This window comes from Solanum lycopersicum, chromosome 12, assembly GCF_036512215.1.
Source record: "Solanum lycopersicum chromosome 12, SLM_r2.1".
Lineage (NCBI taxonomy): Eukaryota > Viridiplantae > Streptophyta > Magnoliopsida > Solanales > Solanaceae > Solanum > Solanum lycopersicum.
Genome location: NC_090811.1, coordinates 36,293,496 through 36,314,278, shown reverse-complemented (window position 1 = coordinate 36,314,278; position 20,783 = coordinate 36,293,496). Strand labels below are relative to the sequence as shown.

The 20,783-nt window shown below is 37.3% G+C and overlaps 1 protein-coding gene across 1 annotated transcript; it reads right to left on the bottom strand.

Moving 5' to 3' along the window:
* Positions 1 to 950: 950 nt before the first annotated feature.
* On the bottom strand, positions 951 to 19,133 carry LOC138340342 (uncharacterized). The gene is made up of 12 exons (XM_069292057.1): positions 18,920 to 19,133; positions 18,616 to 18,645; positions 18,114 to 18,374; positions 17,629 to 17,703; positions 17,030 to 17,320; positions 5,910 to 6,183; positions 5,227 to 5,460; positions 5,017 to 5,030; positions 4,609 to 4,719; positions 3,673 to 3,846; positions 1,485 to 1,618; positions 951 to 998 (listed from the first exon to the last, which is right to left on the bottom strand). The coding sequence occupies exons 1-12, from the start codon at positions 19,131 to 19,133 to the stop codon at positions 951 to 953; spliced, it is 1,860 nt and encodes a 619-aa protein (XP_069148158.1).
* Between the last annotated feature and the right edge of the window lie 1,650 nt (positions 19,134 to 20,783).

Genomic DNA, 20,783 nt, shown 5'->3' with positions numbered 1-20,783 from the left:
ATTGTTGTTTGTTATTGTTGTCGTTGGTGGTGGTAGTGATGGTGGTGGTGGTGGGGTTGTTGGTGGTGGTGGTGTCGTTACTGTTGTTGTTGTTGTACTTGTTGTTGTTGTTGTTGCTGTTAATGTTTTTGTTGTTGTTGTTTTTGTTGTTGTTGTTTTTGATGTTGTTGTTGTTGCTGTGTTTGTTAATGTTATTGAATACTATTGTTGTTGTTGTTGATGTTCTTCTTATTGTTGTTGTTGTTGTTGTTATTGTTGTTTTTGATGTTGTTGTTGTTGCTGTGTTTGTTAATGTTATTGTTGGTTTTGTTGGTGTTTTTCTTATTGTTGTTATTGTTGTTATTGTTGTTGTTGTTGCTTTTGTTGTTATTATTGCTTTTGACGTTGTTGTTGTTGTTATTGTTGTTGTTGTTGTTGTTGTTTTGGTCCTTGTTGTTGTCCTTGTTGTTGTTGTTCTTGTTGTTATTGTTGTTGTTGTTGGTATTGTTGTTATTGTGGTTATAGTTGTTGTTCTTGTTGGTATTATTGTTGTTGTTGTTGTTGTTGTTGTTGTTGTTCTAGTTGCTGTTAACAACAACCAACCACAAAAATAACAATAACAACAACCAACCACAAAAATAACAAAAAAAAACTACGTTAACAACAACAACAACAACAACAATAACAATAACAAGAACGTCATCAACAACAATAACAGCAAGAACAACAACATTAACAATAATAAAATAAAAAAAACAACGTCGATAACAACAACAACAGCAACAAGAAAACCAACAACAACAATAACAACGTCAACAACATTAAAAATAATAACAACAAAAACAACAACAGCAACAGCAATAATAACACATAATTAACAGGAACAAAAACAACAACAACATCAACAACACCAGTAGCAACAACAACACAAACACCAACATCATCAACAACAAGAGCAACAATAACTACAACTAAAGCAACAACAACAACAACAAAAGAATTAACAACAACAAAAACAGCTACAGCAGCAACAACAACAAAAATAACAACAACAGCAACGTCAATAACAACAACAACAATAACAACAACAACAATAAAAACAATCACAATAGCAACAACTACATCAACAACAACAACTACTACAACAACACCACCACCACCACCAACAGCAACAACAATAACAACAACAACAACAAAAACAGTTGCACCAACATCAACAACAACAACAGCAGCAGCTACAACAACAACAACAACAACAACATAGACAACAACAAAAACTACAACTACAACACCAACGTCAATAGCAACAACGACAACGTCAACAACAATAACAACAACAACAAAAACAAACACAATAACAACAATAACAACAACAACAACAATAACAATAATATCAATAACAACAACAACAACATCATCATTTGCAACAACAACAACAAAACAACAACACTACCACCACCACCAACAACAACAACAATAATAACAACAACAACAACAACAACAACCACAACAATAACGGAAACAACAACAACAATAACAACAAAAATAACAGTAACAACAACAACGTCAAAAACTACAACTGCAACAACAATAGCAATAAAGATAACAACTACAACAACGTCATCACCAACAACAACAGCTGCAACAAAAACATTAACAACAAAAATAACAACAATGTCAATAACAACAACAACAATACCAGCAGCAACAACAACAACAACAACAAAAGCAACGTCAACAACAACAACAACAACAAAATCAGCAATAACAAGAACAACAATGTCAACATCAACAACAACAACGTCAACAACAATAACAACAACAACAACAAAAACAACATCATAAACAACAAAAATAACAACAGAAAAAATAACAACAACAACAACAGCAACATCAACAACAACAACAACGACATAACCTACATCTACAACAACAACAACAATAACAATAATGTCAATAACAACAACAACAAAAACAACAACAATAACGTCAACAACAACAACAACAACAACGTTATAACAACAACAACAACAATGTCAGCAAAAACAACAACAACAACAACAGCCACAACTACAACAACAACAACAAAAACAACAATAACAACAACAATAATAACAACAACGTGAATAGCAACAACAATAACGTCAACAACAATAACAACAACAATGAAAACAAAAACAACATCTGCAGCAACAACAACAGTTGCAAATATAATAAAAACAACAACAACAAAAACAACAACAATAGTAGCAGCAACAACAAAATTAACAACAACAACAACAACAAACACTACCAGCAGCAAAAACAACAACAATAACAATAATAACAAAAACAACAAAAAAATAATAAGAACAAGAAGAACAACAATAACAACAATAAGAACAGCAACAAAAACAGCAACCACAACAACAACAAAAACAAAAACAACAACAGCAACGACAAGCACATTAAAAACAACAACAATGTTAAAAACATCAATAACAACAACAATAACAACAACAAAAATAAAAAAACAATTTCAGCAACAACAACAACAGCAACAATAATAACAGTTGTAGCAACAACGACAGCAAAAGTAAAAACAACAATAATAACAACAACCATTACAATAACTAAACAACGACAAAAACAACAACAACAACAACAAAAATAACAACGTCAGCAGCAGCAACAACAATAACAACAACAACAACAACTGCAACTATAACAACAATAATAACAACAACAACAACAACATCATACACAACAACAACAGCAACAACAACAACAGCAACAACGACAACAACAACAATAAAAACAACAACAACATCGATAACAACGACAACAACAAAAAGAACAACAACAACAATTACAATAACAACAATAACAACAACAATGTCAGCAACAATAACAGTAGCAACCACGACAGCAAAGTAACAACAACCACAATAACAACAACCACTACAATAACAAAACAACAACAAAAGCAACAACAACAACAAAAATAGCAGCAACAACATTAACAACAACAATAACAACGTAAAAAAAAGAACACAACAATGTTAACAACAACAACATCAACAACAACAATAACAACAACAGCATCAAAAACAACAACAACAACAACAACAATGTCAGCAACAACAACAATAACAATAGTAGAAACAACAACGACAGCAAAACTAACAACAACAACAATAACAACAACCACAACAATAACAAAACAACAACAAAAGCAGCAACAACAACAACAATAACAACCACGTCAGTAGTAACAACAACAACAATAAAAACTGCAACAACAACAATAATAACAACAACAATAATGTCATCATCATCAACAACAACAACAACAAAAATGACAACAACAACAACAACAACAAGAATAAAAACAACAACAACGTCAATAACAACAACAGTAACAAAAACAACAACAATAACAATAACAACAACAACAACAACAACGACAACAACAACAACAACAATAACAACAACTGCAACAACTGCTGCAACAACAACAACAAAAACAACAATAACAACAATAGCAACAACAACAAAAATAACAACAACAGCAATAACAACAACGCTATAAATAACAACAACAACAACAATAAAAACAATAATAGCAACAACAAAAACAGCAGCAACAACATCAACAACAACAGTTATAACAACAACAACAACAAAAACAACAGCAACATAAATAACAACAACCCAATAACGTTAACAAAACATAAGTAAAAACAGCAACAACAATAGCAGCAGGTACAACAACAACAACAATAATAACAACAGCAACAACAGCAACAACAATAACAACAACATCAATAGCAACACCTACAATTTTAACAATAAAGACAAAAACAACGTCAGCAGCAACAAGAACAACTACAAAGAATATAATAAAAATAACAAAAACAAAAACAGTAACAACAACAACAACTGCTGCACCAACATCAACAACAACAACAACAGCGGCTACAACAACAACAACATAGACAACAACAAGAACAACAACAACATCAACAACGTTAACAACATCAATAACAACAACAATAACAACGACAAAAATAAAAATAACAATTTCAGCAACAACAACAATAGCAGCAACAATAACAATTGTAGCAACAACGACACCAAAAGTAACAACAACAATAATAACAACAACCACTACAATAACAAAACAACAACAAAAGCAACAACAACAACAACAAAAACAACAACGTCAGCAGCAGCAACAACAACAACAACAACAACTGCAACAATAACAACAACAACAACAACATCATAAACAACAACAGCAACAACAACAACTCCAACAACGACAACAACAACAACAACAACAACGTCGATAACAACAACAATAAAAAGAACAACAACAACAACAACAACAATTACAACAACAAAAATAACAACAACAATGTCAGCAACAACAACAGTAGCAACCATGACAGCAAAAGTAACAATAACTACAATAACAACAACCACTACAATAACAAAACAACAACAAAAGCAGCAGCAATAACAAAAATAGCAGCAACAACATTAACAACAACAACAACAACAACAATAACAACGTAAAAAACAACAACACAACAATGTTATCAACAACAACATCAACAACAACAATAACAACATCAGCAACAAAACCAACAACAACAACAACAACGTTAACAACAACAACAACAATGTCAGCAACAACAATAACACTAACATTAGCAGCAACAACAACGACAGCAAAAGTAACAACAACAATAATAACTACAACCACAACAATAACAAAACAACAACAAAAGCACCAGCAGCAACAACAATAACAACCACGTAAGTAGTAACAACAACAACAACAATAAAAATTGCAACAACAACAACAATAATAACAACAACAACAATGTCATCATAACCAACAACAACAACAGCAACAATGACAACAATAACAACAACAACAATAAAAATAACAACAACGTCAATAACAACAACAATAACAATAACAACAACAACAATAATAATAACAACAACAACAACAACGACAGCAACAACAACAACAATAACAAAAACTGCAACAACTGCTGCTACAACAACAAAAAAAACAACAATAACAACAATAGCAACAACAACAAAAAAACAACAACAACGCTAAAAATAACAACAACAACAACAACAATTAAAACAACAATAGCAACAACAAAAAACAGCAACAACAACATCAACAACAACAGTTATAACAACAACAACAACAAAAATAACAGCAACATAAATAACAACAACCCAATAACGTTAACAAAAACATAAGTAAAAACAGCAATAACAATAGAAGCAGCTACATCAACAACAACAACAATAACAACAGCAACAACAATAACAACAACGTCAATAGCAACACCTACAATGTCAATAACAAAGACAAAAACAACGTCAGCAGCAGCAACAACAACAACAAAGAAAATAATAAAAACAACAAAAACAACAACAGTAACAACAACAACATATTTAACAACAACACTAGCAACAGCAATAGCAACGACGATATCTACAATAACAAAAACAAAAAAAAACAAGAATAAGAAGAATAACAATAACAACAACAACATCAACAAAAAATATAATAAAAACAACAACAACAACAACAACAACAACAGTAACAACAACAACATAATTAACAACAACACTACCAACAGCAGCAACAACAACAACAATAATAACAATAACAAAAACAACAAAAAAACAACAAGAACAAGAAGAATAACAATACCAACAACAACATCAAAAACAACAGTAACAACAAAAGCAACATAAATAACAACAAAAATAACAACAACAACAACGTTAACAGCAATAGCAACAAAAACAATAATAACAACAAAAATAACAAAAACAACAATAGCAGCAACAACAACAACATCAGCAATAACAACGACCACAAAAGTAACAACAACAACAATAACAACAACCACAACAATAATAAAAAAATAACAAAAGCAGCAGCAACAACAACAACAACAACGTCATCATCAACAACAACAATAGCAATAACAACGACAGTAACAACAACAGTAAAAATAACAACAACGTCAATATCAACAACAACAACAACAACAATAACAACAACTGCAGCAACAACAACAACAACAACAACCACAACAACGCCAACGACAACAACAGCAACAAAAACAACAACAGCAACAACAAAAACAGCAGCAACAACATTAACAACAACAGTAGCAACTACAACAAAAACAACAACAATAACAACAGCAACAACAACAACAACAACAACGCAATAACAACAACAATAATAACAAAAACAACGTCAGCAACAACAACAACAACAGCAAAAATAATAACAACAATAAAAGCAACAACAATATCAACAACAACAACACAGAATTAACAACAATAAGAATAACAACAACAACAATAATAACAATCACCACAATAACAAAATGAACAACAACATAAATAGCAAAAACAACAACAAAAACAACAATAGCGTCAATAACTACAACAACAACAGCAACAATAGCAAAACCAACAACGTCATCATCAGCAACAACAACAGCAACAAAAACATTTACAACAACAACAACAAATATAACAACAACATCAACAACAACAACAACATCAACAAAAGCAACAACAACAATAACAACAACAACAACGTCAACAAAAGCAATAACATAAAAACAAGCAACAACAACAACAACAACAACAACACCAACAACAACAACAACGTCAATAACAATAACAACAAAAATACATCAGCAATAACAAAAACAACAACAAAAAAGCAACAACAACAGAAACATCAACAATAGTAACAACAACAGCATAACCCACAGCAACAACAAAAACGATACCAATAATGTCAATAACAACAATAGCAACAACAACAACAATAAAAACAATATCAACAGAAAAAGCAACAACAACAACAACAACAACAACAACAATAACAATTATAACAACAAAAATAACACCAATAACAACAGCAACAAGAGTAACAGCAACAACAAAACAACAACATCAACAACATCAAAAGCAACAACCAAGACGTCCACAATAATAACAACAACAACAACAAAAACCAATACAATGTCAGCTGCAACAACAACAACACTAGAAAAAATAACAACAACAATAACATCAAAAACAACAACAACAACAATCTAATTTAACAGCAACAATAGCAACAATAACAACAACACCAGCAGCAACAACAACAATAACAAAAAAAACAAAAAGAACAACAAGAACAACAAGAAAAACAATAACAATAATGTCACGACCCAAACCGGGTTGCGACTGGTACCCATACATACCCTCCTATGTAAGCGAACCAACCAATCTAACCTTAACATTTCAATATAATATCAACAAAAAGTAATGCGGAAGACTTAAACTCATTAAATAAAGACCACTTCATTAACTTCTAAAATTCAACATCTATTATTCCCCAAAATCTGGAAGTCATCATCACAAGAACATCTACGATCAAATGACTAAACTAAGTGTATTCTAAAAGCTAAAAATACATAAGAAGCTAGTCCATGCCGGAACTTCAAGGCATCAAGACTTGAAGAAGAAGATCCAGTCCAAGCTAGAAGCATTAGCTCACCCTGAATTTCCGATGTAGTAAGACTGGCTTGAATTACTGTTGAGTTGAAGACGATGGCACGTTTGCTGCACTCCACAAATAAACAAGAAGAAAACATAAAAGTAGGGGTCAGTACAAAAAACGGATACTGAGTAGATATCATCGTCCAACTCAAAATAGAAATCAATATACCAAGTAATATCATAAAATCAACTATGATACTCAACATGTAGCAACAACAAATACTATATCATTAACAATTACCGTCAAGTTCACACATGAGGACTCAAGCCTCGATACCATACTCATTTGGGAATCATGTTCATTAGATTGAGTATATTAACATCTTTCAAGATTCATTATCTTTATTTCTCTTGTGTCGGCACGTGACACTCCGCTCCCTCAATATTCATTAATCCTCTTGTGTCGGTACGTGACACTCCGATCCCCTAAATCTATGTGTCAGTTCGTGACACCCGATCCCCTAAATCTATGTGTCGGTTCGTCACACCCGATCCCCTAAATCTACGTGTCGGTTCGTGACACTCGATCCCCTAATACTACGTGTCGGTTCGTGACACCCGATCCCCTAATACTACGTGTCGATTCGTGACACCCGATCCCCTAATACTACGTGTCGATTTGTGACACCCGATCCCCTAATTCTATGTGTCGGTTCGTGACACCCGATCCCCTAATACTACGTGTCGGTTCATGACACCCGATCCCCTAAATCTACGTGTGGGTTCGTGACACCCGATCCCCTAATTCTATGTGTCGGTTCGTGACACCCGATCCCGTAATACTACGTGTCGGTTCGTGACACCCGATCCCCTAAATCTACGTGTCAGTTCGTGACACCCGATCCCCTAATACTACGTGTCGGTTTGTGACACCTGATCCCCTAATACTACATATCGGTTCGTGACACCCGATCCCCTAATACTACGTGTCGGTTCGTGACACCCGATCCCCTAATCTCCTTCCATCAATTCATCAAGCCTTCTTTCTTACCAAGGCATCATCAATCTCATTACTTTAGTTCATCAAGCCTTCTCCCTTACCAAGGCATCATCATTAAAAAGAGATTAGGTTTTTATCAAGATTTGGGATTCAATAACTTCATCATGCTTAATATAATCACAATTATATAATCACGTTCATGCATGCATCAAATTAAGCACATAGCAGGGTTTACAATACTACCAATACATATCATTCTCTATTAAGAGTTTACTATGAATGCATGAAAACCATAACCTACCTCCACCAAAGATTCGTGATCAAGCAAGCAAATTTTCCCAAAGCTTTGTGTTTTTCCCCTTCTCGATCGTCTCTCTCTCTATCGATTCCCTTCTCTCTCTTTCTCTTGTTCTTTCTATTTTCTTTATTAAAACCCTCGTTCTTTTACCCTAATTAGTATATAATTAAGAATAAAAGATGACAATAATAGCCCACTAATTAACTTAAGGTTACCTCTTTTATCCCCCGAGAAATTGAGTTATTAATATAGACCCACGAAATATATAATTATAGCAGGAATAGTCCAAAACGCCCCTTTAAAACTTAACCAGAATTCCGATTCCGACTTCAACTGGGATTACGCAACCTGTGATGGCTCGTCGCGCCTGTGACGGTCTGTCTTACAGGTTCGTCAGAGACTCGATTTCCTTAACGAGTCTGTGATGGCTTGTCGTACCTACGACGGTCCGTCCTGCACTTCCGTCACGACGTTCAGAGAATCGTTCCCTGTACCAAATTCTCAAGAGTTGAAGTGTTTTGAAACGGTGGATCATGACGGTTTGTCGTGCCTGTGACGGTCCGTCCTGCAGGTCCGTCACAGAGTCCAGAGAGTGGATTTCAGCACCCAAATTTCAGAATTTCTAAGTGTTTTGGGACGAGAAACCCTCGACGGTCCGTCGTGCCCATGACGTTCCATCGTGGGTTCCGTCGTCTCAGCCTGTTTTTTCAGAAATAAAATCTGCTGCTCAAAACGACTAAACAGGTCGTTACATTCGATACCAATTTACCCATCGTTCATCCCTAAACGATCACAAGAAGGAGAATAAGGGCGAAAAGGAGTACCTGAATCTGTGAACAGGTGTGGATATCTTTCTCGCATATCAACCTCCTTCTCCCAAGTGGCTTCTTCAACGGGTCGATTCTTCCATTGAACTTTGATGGATGCAATCTCCCTTGATCTCAACTTGCGAATTGCTCTATCTAGAATAGCAACAGGCTCCTCCTCATAGGACAAATTCCTATCAAGCAAAACTGAATCCCAACGGATAATATAGTTTCCATCCCCATGGTATCTTTTCAACATCGACACATGGAATACCGGATGTACCCCGGACAGCCCTGGAGGCAAGGCTAACTCATAAGCCACCTCCCCAACTCGCTTGAGTACTTCAAATGGTCCAATATACCTTGGACTTAGCATATCCCTTTTTCCAAACCGCATGACCCCTTTCATGGGCGAAACCTTCAGCAAGACTTGTTCTCCCTCCATGAACTCTAAGTCTCTAACCTTTCGATCTGCATATTCTTTTTGTCTACTTTGCGCCGCTAGAAGCTTTTCTTGAATAGATTTCACCTTCTCCATCGAATCCCTCAAGGGATCCGTACCCCAAGGTCTAACCTCGAACGCATCAAACCAACCAATGGGGGACCTACATCTCCTACCATACAATGCTTCAAATTGAGCCATATCAATACTCGAGTGATAGCTATTATTGCATGAAAATTCCGCTAAGGGTAAGAAGCTATCCCAATGGCCAACAAATTCTATCACACACGCACGAAGCATATCCTCCAACACTTGAATCGTTCGCTCAGACTGACCATTGGTCTTAGGATGGAACGCAGTACTAAGGTCCAACCTAGTACCCAATTCCGCATGCAATGTTTTCCAAAACTTAGAAGTAAACTGCGTACCTCTATCTGATATGATGGATAGTGGAACCCCATGTTATAGAACGATTTTTGAGATATAGATCTTGGCTAACTTCTCGGCATTGTAAGTCACCTTAACCGGAATAAAATGAGCAGACTTAGTTAACCTATGAACAATCACCCAAATAGAGTCATACCTACCCATTGTCTTTGGAAAACCAACAACGAAATCCATTGCGATTCTCTCCCATTTCCATTAAGGAATGGGCATTCTCTGAAGTGTTCCTCCGGGCCTTTGGTGTTCATACTTTACTTGTTGACAGTTTGGACATTTGGCAATAAAATCCACAATATCACGGTTCATTCTACTCCACCAAAAGTGTTGCTTTAGGTCACGGTACATCTTGGTTGCACCCGGATGTATCGAATACCTTGAACTATGAGCCTCTGTCAGAATAGTGTTGATCAAATCATCAACACGGGGCACACATACCCTTCCCTTGATTCTCAAAACACCTTCCTCATTGATTGTCGCTTCTTTAGCCTCTCCTTGCAACACTTTATCTCAGATCCGGATCAATTTTTCATCATTAAACTGCTTTCCCTTAATCTTTTCAAGGAAGGAAGATCTTGCCTCCACACAAGCCAACAATCCTCCCTTCTCATTTACTTCTAATCTCATAAGGTCGTTAGCCAAAATCTGAACTTCTCTAGCCAATGGGCGTCTAAAAGCTTGCAAGTGAGCTAGACTTCCCATGCTTCCCGCCTTTCTACTTAAAGCATCCGCTACAACATTCGCCTTCCCCGGATGATACAAAATAGAGATGTCGTAGTCCTTCAGTAGTTCCATCCATCTCCTCTATCTCAAGTTCAAATCTTTTTGAGTAAAGACATACTGTAGGCTACGATGATCCGTATAGATCTCACACTTAACCCCATATAAATAGTGTCTCTATTGCTTTAATGCAAACACTACCGCGGCCAATTCCAAATCATGAGTTGGATAGTTACGTTCATGCACTTTTAATTGTCTTGAAGCATAAGCAATCACATTCTTCTCTTGCATTAGCACTGCACCCAAACCCGAATAGGATGCATCACAATAGACAATGAAATTCTTACCTTCCACTGGCAAGGTGAGAATGGGTGCGGTAGTCAACAAAGTCTTGAGCTTCTGAAAGCTTTCTTCACACTCATCCGACCATACAAATGGAACATTTTTCTTAGTCAAGTTCGTCAGTTGGGAAGCAATATCAGAGAATCCCTTGACAAATCGGCGGTAGTAGCTAGCTAACCCAACAAAGCTCCGTATTTCTGACACATTAGTAGGTCTTACCCAATTCTTTACTGTCTCAATCTTAGATGGATCCACCATCACTCCCTCCTTAGAGACCACGTGTCCCAAGAAGGACACTGAATCTAGCCAAAACTCACACTTGGAGAATTTGGCATAAAGCTTCTTCTTCCTCAATAACTCTAACACCATTCTCAAATGCTCCTCTTGTTCCTTCTTGCTCTTTGAGTATATCAGTATATCATCAATAAATACGATCACGAAGAGGTCCAAATATTGCTTAAAAATCCCGTTCATCAAGCTCATGAATGCAGCAGGGGCATTCGTAAGACCAAAAGACATCACTACAAATTCGTAATGCCCATACCTCGTTCGAAAAGCAGTCTTTAGCACATCCGTTGCCCGTATTTTCAATTGATGATAACCGGATCTCAAGTCAATCTTAGAGAAGACACAAGCACCTTGTAACTGATCGAACAAGTCATCAATGCGAGGAAGAGGATACTTGTTCTTTATGGTTACCTTGTTTAGTTGTCTGTAGTCTATACACATTCGAAAACTCCCATCCTTCTTCTTCACAAACAAAACCGGAGCACCCCAAGGAGATGCACTTGGTCTAATGAAGCCTTTGCTCAACAACTCTTGAAGTTGTGCTTTTAACTCTCTTAACTCCGCGGGAGCCATTCTATAAGGGGGTATAGAAATGGGGCGAGCACCCGGTTCAAGATCAATACAGAAGTCAATATCCCTATCTGCTGGCGTACCAGGAAGATCTGCAGGGAACACATCCAGAAACTTACGGACCACCGAAAGTGACTCAATCGAAGGTACTTGGGTAGTGTCATCCTTGAGATGTGCCAAGAAAGCTAAACACCCTTTACTAACCATTTTCTTAGCACGAAGAAAGGAGATGATACGCACCGGATTGGAAGTGTAGTCACCCTCCCACACTAACGGATCTGTCCCAGGCTTGGCTAACGTCACCGTTTTAGCATTACAATCCAAGATTGCAAATTGCGGAGAAACCCAAGTCATACCCAGAATTACATCAAAATCATCCATTTCTAAGATAACCAAATCTACATAAGTGTTGCTCCCCACAAAGTTCACCAAACAAGACCTATATAACTTTTCAACTACCACAGACTCACCCACCGGAGTAGAAACACGAATAGGCATATCAAGTAATTGCCAATGTAAATTTAGACCATTAGCAAATGAGGAAGATACATAAGAAATTGTGGATCCAGTATCAAACAATACAGAAGCCATGCAATCACAAATCAGATGCCTCCGCTTCAGACCGCCCAGGGAAAGCGTAACAATGGCCCCTTTCGTTTGTTTGTCTGTTGCCCCTACCATGTTGTGATGTAGTGGATCCAGTTTGCCCATTACCTCGACCATTTTGGTGACCACCATTACCTCGACCACCACGTCCTCCATAATAACGGCCTCTACCATGACCACCTCTACCTCTAGCCATTGGGGGTCTATAACTCTGTTTGGGACAATTCCTTCTAATATGTCTAGTCTCCCCACATCCATAACACTCTCTAGAGTCAAGCATAGGCCTCTTAGAGAAGTGTTGACCAGTCTGAGGTGGACCCCCAACTACAGTCTGTAGCGAAGACTGAATTGGTCGAACTGAGTAACCTCCAGAACCCTGTCCTCTAGAGTAAGAACAACTAAACTCACCTCCCTTTCAAAACCTCTTTGATGTCGATGCCATGGTGAATTCATCTGGATTCACTCCTTCCACCTCTACCACGAAATCTACCAATTCTTGGAAGGATTTTGCCGTAGCCGCTACCTGTAAGGCTGAAATCCGCAACTCTGACCTCAACCCCTTCACAAAACGACGAATCCACTCTTGTGGACTGAAACAAAGTTGGGTGGCATATCTGGATAGTGCACGAAACTTAGTCTCATATGCATTGACCGACATCCTACCTTGCTCTAGGCTCAAGAACTCATCCCTTTTCCTATCCCTCAATGTCCGAGGGGTATACTTCTCCATAAACAAGCTAGAGAATGACACCCAAGTCATAGGTGGTGCCTCTGTTGGTTGACACTCATCATGTGACCGCCACCACATTTTGGCGTTCCCTTGAAACTGATAACTCACGAACTCAACACCAAACCGTTCTACAATACCCATCTTGTGTAGTAGCTCATGACAGACAACCAGAAAATCGTAAGCATCCTCAGATTCAGTACCCTTGAAGACTGGAGGTTTCAATTTCAAGAACTTACTGAAAAGTTCATGCTGATCATTTGTCATTATAGGCCCAGTAGTCAGACGTGGAAACGTGCCTATATCTAATGAGGCATCCATACGAGGAGCCATAGTGGCTGCATGTTGTACCTCTGAAACCGGAGGTGTTGGTGCAGAAAACACTGGAGGTGCCTGACCTTGATCAGACAACCCATTGAGATAGGCGAGAACCTGATTGATCATCTCTGGGGTAGGTTGGGGTGGCAATCCCTCATTCTGCACTTGTTCATTTTCCCCATCCTCCCCTTCTCTTATTACTTCCTCAGTCGGTGGAGGAGTCACTGCCGTAGTATCAGATGGGCTAGGTTCTCGTCCTCTTCCCCTAGAGGACGTCCTCCCACGACCTCTACCACAGCCTTTTGCCGCTGCTCTTCCTCGAGCTACAGCCCCAGTGGCTGGCTAAGACGCACCCTGTCCCGCTGGTGCTGGTGTTGGTGGTTGCGTAGTCGTTGCTCTAGTTCTAACTATCTGCGAAATAGAGTGACGATGGTCAGATACCAATTTGTATCACCTAGATACCAATTGGACCCAAGCAATAGCACGAAAGAAGAAAGAAAGAATGGAGTTTTCCTAAAGTCTTATAGCCTCTCAAGGAAAAGAAAAGGCGTCCCCCTACCGTTCCTTAAGACTCTACTAGACTCATTCTTGTGTGATGAGACCAACGAACCTAATGCTCTGATACCAAGTTTGTCACGACCCAAACCGGGTTGCGACTGGCACCCACACTTACCCTCCTATGTGGGCGAACCAACCAATCTAACCTTAACATTTCAATATAATATCAACAGAAAGTAATGCGGAAGACTTAAACTAATTAAATAAAGACCAATTCATTAACTTCTAAAATTCAACATCTATTATTCCCCAAAATCTGGAAGTCATCATCACAACAATATCTACGATCAAATGACTAAACTAAGAGTATTCTAAAAACTAAAAATACATAAGAAGCTAGTCCATGCCGGAAGTTCAAGGCATCAAGACTTGAAGAAGAAGATCCAGTCCAAGCTAGAAGAATTAGCTCACCCTGAATTTCCGATGTAGTAAGACTGGCTTGAATTACTGTTGAGTTGAAGACGATGGCACGTTTGCTGCACTCCACAAATAAACAAGAAGAAAACATAAAAATAGGGGTCAGTACAAAAAACGGGTACTGAGTAGATATCATCGGCCAACTCAAAATAGAAATCAATATATACCAAGTAATATCATAAAATCAACTATGATACTCAACATGTAGCAACAACAAATACTATATCATTAACAATTACCGTCAAGTTCAAACATGAGGACTCAAGCCTCGATACCATACTCATTTGGGAATCATGTTCATTAGATTGAGTATATTAACATCTTTCAAGATTCATTATCTTTATTTCTCTTGTGTCGGTACGTGACACTCCGCTCCCTCAATATTCATTAATCCTCTTGTGTCGGTACGTGACACTCCGATCCCCTAAATCTATGTGTCGGTTCGTGACACCCGATCCCCTAAATCTATGTGTCGGTTCGTGACACCCGATCCCCTAAATCTACGTGTCGGTTCGTGACACCCGATCCCCTAATACTACGTGTCGATTCATGACACCCGATCCCCTAATACTACGTGTCGGTTCGTGACACCCGATCCCCTAATACTACGTGTCGGTTCGTGACACCTGATCCCCTAATTCTACGTGTCGGTTCGTGACACCCGATCTCCTAATACTATGTGTCGGTTCGTGACACTCGATCCCCTAAATCTACGTGTCGGTTCGTGACACCCGATCCCCTAATTCTACGTGTCGGTTCGTGACACCCAATCCCCTAATACTACGTGTCGGTTCGTGACACCCGATCCCCTAAATCTACGTGTCGGTTCGTGACACTCGATCCCCTAATACTACGTGTCAGTTCGTGACACCCGTTCCCCTAATACTACGTGTTGGTTCGTGACACCCAATCCTCTAATACTACGTGTCGGTTCGTGACATCCGATCCCCTAATCTCCTTCCATCAATTCATCAAGCCTTCTTTCTTACCAATGCATCATCAATCTCATTACTTTAGTTCATCAAGCCTTCTCCCTTACCAAGGCATCATCATTAAAAAGAGATTAGGTTTTTATCAAGATTTGGGATACAATAACTTCATCATGTTTAATATAATCACAATTATATAATCACGTTCATGCATGCATACAATTAAGCACATAGTAGGGTTTACAATACTACCAATACATATCATTCTCTATTAAGAGTTTACTATGAAAGCATGAAAATCATAACCTACCTCCACCGAAGATTCGTGATCAAGCAAGCAAATTTTCCCAAAGCTTGGTGTTTTCCCCTTCTCAATCGTCTCTCTCTCTATCAATTCCCTTCTCTCTCTTTCTCTTGTTCTTTCTATTTTCTTTATTCAAACCCTCTTTCTTTTACCCTAATCAGTATATAATTAAGAATAAAAGATGACAATAATAGCCCACTAATTAACTTAAGGTTGCCTCTTTTATCCCCCAAGAAATTGAGTTATTAATACAGACACACGAAATATATAATTATAGCAGGAATAGTCCAAAACTCCCCTTTACAACTTAACCAGAATTCCGACTTCAACTGGGATTACGCAACCTGTGATGGCTCGTCGCGCCTGCGACGGTCCGTCTTGCAGGTTCGTCAGAGACTCGATTTCCTTAACGAGTCTGTGATGGCCTGTCGTACCTACGACGGTCCGTCCTTCACTTCCGTCACGACGTTCAGAGAATCGTTCCCTGTACCAAATTCTCAAGAGTTGAAGTGTTTTGAAACGGTGGATCATGACGGTTCGTCGTGCCTGTGACGGTCTGTCCTGCAGGTCCGTCACAGAGTCCAGAGAGTGGATTTCAGCACCCAAATTTCAGAATTTCTAAGTGTTTTGGGACGAGACACCCTCGACGGTCCGTCGTGCCCATGACGTTTCGTCGTGGGTTCCGTCGTCTCAGCCTGTTTTTCCAGAAATAAAATCTACTGCTCAAAACGACTAAACAGGTCGTTACAAAAAACAACAACAACAACATCAACAACAGCAACAACAACAACATATTTTAAAGCAACAATGGCAACAACAACAACACAAGCAGCAACAACAACAATAACAAAAACAACAAAAATAACAAGAAGAACACCAATAATAACAACAACAACAATAGCAACAAAATTAACAACAATGTTAAAAGCTATAACAACACCAACAATTACAACAACAACAACAACGTCAGCAACAACAACAACCGCAACAACAACGACAATAAAAGTAACAACAACAACAACAACAATCACGTTAACAACTACAACCATCATAGAAACAATAACAACAACAACAACCACAACAATAAAAAACAACAAGAAAAGCAGCAACAACAACAACAACGTCAACAGCAACAACAACTACAGCAACAACAACACAATAACAACGTCAACAACAACAACTGCAACAACAACAGCAACAATATAACAACAACAATATCATCAACAACAACAGCAACAACAACAACAACAATAACAATATTAATAACAACAAAAACAACAACAGTAACAACAACAACAACAATGTCAATAACAACAACAAAAACAACAAAAACAACAACAACATCACCAACAATTATAATTGCAACAACAACAACAACGTCAACAATAACAACAATAACAATAACAGCAACAAAAACAAATACTAATACAACAACACCACCAATAGAAACAAGAACAAGAAAAATAATAAAAACATCAAAAATAACAATAAGAACAACAACAACAGCAGCAACAACAACAACAACACAATGTTAAAAACAACCACAACAACAAAAACAACAAAAATAACAACAACAAAAACGTTAGCAACAACAACAACAACAACGACGACAACAAAAGTAATAGTAGCAACAACAACAAAAACAACAATAACAACGTCAACAGCAATAACAACAATAGAAACAACAACAACAACAATAACAAACAATAATAACAAAACAACAACAAAAGCAGCAGCACCAACAACAACAACAACGTCAACAACAACAACAATAACAGCAACAACAACAATAACAACAACAACAACAACGTCAACAACAACAACTGCAAAACCTACAACAATAATAGCAACAACAACAACGTCATTAACAATAACAATAGCAGTAACAACAACAACAACCATAAAAACAACAACAACGTCAATAATAAAAACAACAATAACAACAACAACAACAATAATAACATCAACAACAATAACAGCAACAACATCAGCAAAAACAAAAACAACAATAACAACGTCAACAACAACAACAACAACAACAAGAACTACAATGACAACAAATTCAACAAGGTTAACAACAACAACATTAACAACTACAACAGCAACAACAGCAGCAAAAACAACAACAACAACAACGTCAGCAACAACAACAATAACAACAACAATAAGTACAACAACAGCAACAAAAGTAACAACAACAACAATAACATCAACAAAAGCAACAAAAACAATAATAACAACAACAAAAACAGGAACAACAACAAGAACAAAAAGAAAAACAATAATAACAACAACAAAAAATAACAATAATAACAAAAAAAACATTAACAATACCAGCAAAAAAAGCCACAACAACAGCAGCAACTACGACAACAACAACAACAACAGTAGCAGCAACAACAGCAGTAAAAACAACAACAACAACAACAACAATAACAATAATAGTAAAAATAACAACGTCAATAACAACAACAATAACAACATCAAAAACAACAACAACAACAAAATAACAACAACACCAGAAACAACATGCACATTAACAACAACATCAACAACAACAACACATGCAACACTCGCAACAACAACCACAACAACAACAACAACAAAAAAATAGAAACAACCACAATAACAACAACACCAGAAATAACAACAACAGCAATAATAGTAACATCATCATCATCAACAACAAAAAAAATAACAACAATAACCGCAAGAGCAACAAAAACAACAACAACAATAATAACAATAATAACAATAACAACAACAACAACAAGAACAACAACAACAAGATCAACAACAACAACAACAACAACAATAACAATAACATTAACAGCAGTAACAACTACATCCATAACAGCAGTAACAACAACAATAGCAACAACAACAACAACAACAACGTCAACAACAACAACAATAACAACGTCAACAACAACAACAACAACAAAAATGTCAGCAATAACATTGTATCCACATAATCACACCAATCATCATTGCGTGAATGGTAATTCGACTTCCCCTAAATCTAAATTTGCATTCATAGTTGAATATAGGAAATCAGGAGTGGGAGCTTGACATTGGGACTCTATCAATTAACATTGCATAATAATATCTTACTAGTAATTGTCCTTGTTATGATGGCTAATGATTGTGTAGTATGGTAATTACCCAAAATATTTGTGTCTAAGTCTAGATTTAAGTCTCAACCTAGGGTTCCATACTTTATACAAATTAGGGTTAGAAATTGTACGAAATCGAAAACCTAGGAATGACAAACGAGCATATGATATGTTGAGAAGTACAATATAATTTATTGGTATTAAAAATATTCACTAAATAAAATTGAAATTTGAACTAAAAAAGGCCTAAAATCTAGCAAAGGCCTCAGTTACAAGATCCCATCTACGGATGATCATTTCATCAATGGACTGTCGAGAGGGTGCATAGTTTTCAACACCCAAGATTAAGAACAAGTTTCAAACGATGGATGTGGACTACATTTCTCCGATTAATTGATGAGACATTTTGTACCTCCGTTGTTTATATTGGAGAGGATGTTTCAACCCACCTAGTTGATAGAAGGGTTTCAAGGACTGTAGATCAATCTACAGACCATGGATGGGGCCCGTCAACCTAAACTGCAGCCTACGTGCTTTTTTACTTTTATTTCTTTTGAGTGTGTTGTAAGTTATTTTTGTACTAACAATTGCTCCACAGGTACCATGGCTCTAAAAAAGCAAGTGTTCCACTCCAAAAGTTGCAAATCCAAGTCGATTCTTATCAGTTGATAGATGAACACACTGACACCGAGAGGGATCCAGCCTACGTTTCTTCGGGCATAAAAACACCAGTGACATCATTCCGAGCCACTAGAGGAACCCTTAGAAGGTGAATCGCAACGTAGTCACTCCCTCCCCATCTGATGAGGAGTGCACACTTAACGACTAACCAACTGAGGCTACCTCCAGTTCAATAAGTGGCTTAATGTCTGGCTTCGAGTCCACCACTAATTTAGGATCAAAATCTTCACAATATTCAGGGCCCAAGTCATCCACCGCATTCGGGTTCAAACTCTCATGGAGTCACCAGATCAGGAGATTATGAACATAAATCCTATTCTGATGAGGCCACTATCTTGGAACTTATACTAGCACCCCAAATAGATTACCCTCCTCTGATAATTGGTTAACAAAAATGGTGATGTCAAATGGCAATTGTATATCTACAAAGATTCCAAGACGACCGATGACAAGGGGGTGATGACTCGACTGGTTGTTGAGAAACGTAAAGTCCTCACTTAGAGCCTCCACACAGTGTCCAAAGTTCTTCAATTATTCAACCTCCACAAGTGTTACTAATGGCCACAAGATATGGGCTTATAGAACGAGGATATTATGAGGGAGTTCTACGCTTCCTATGCTGCCACATTTTGAGGGTCTATCAATAAGCTGACAAAACCCGCATAACAGGATCCTCTCACTTCCTTGATGGTTCAAAGATGCTGA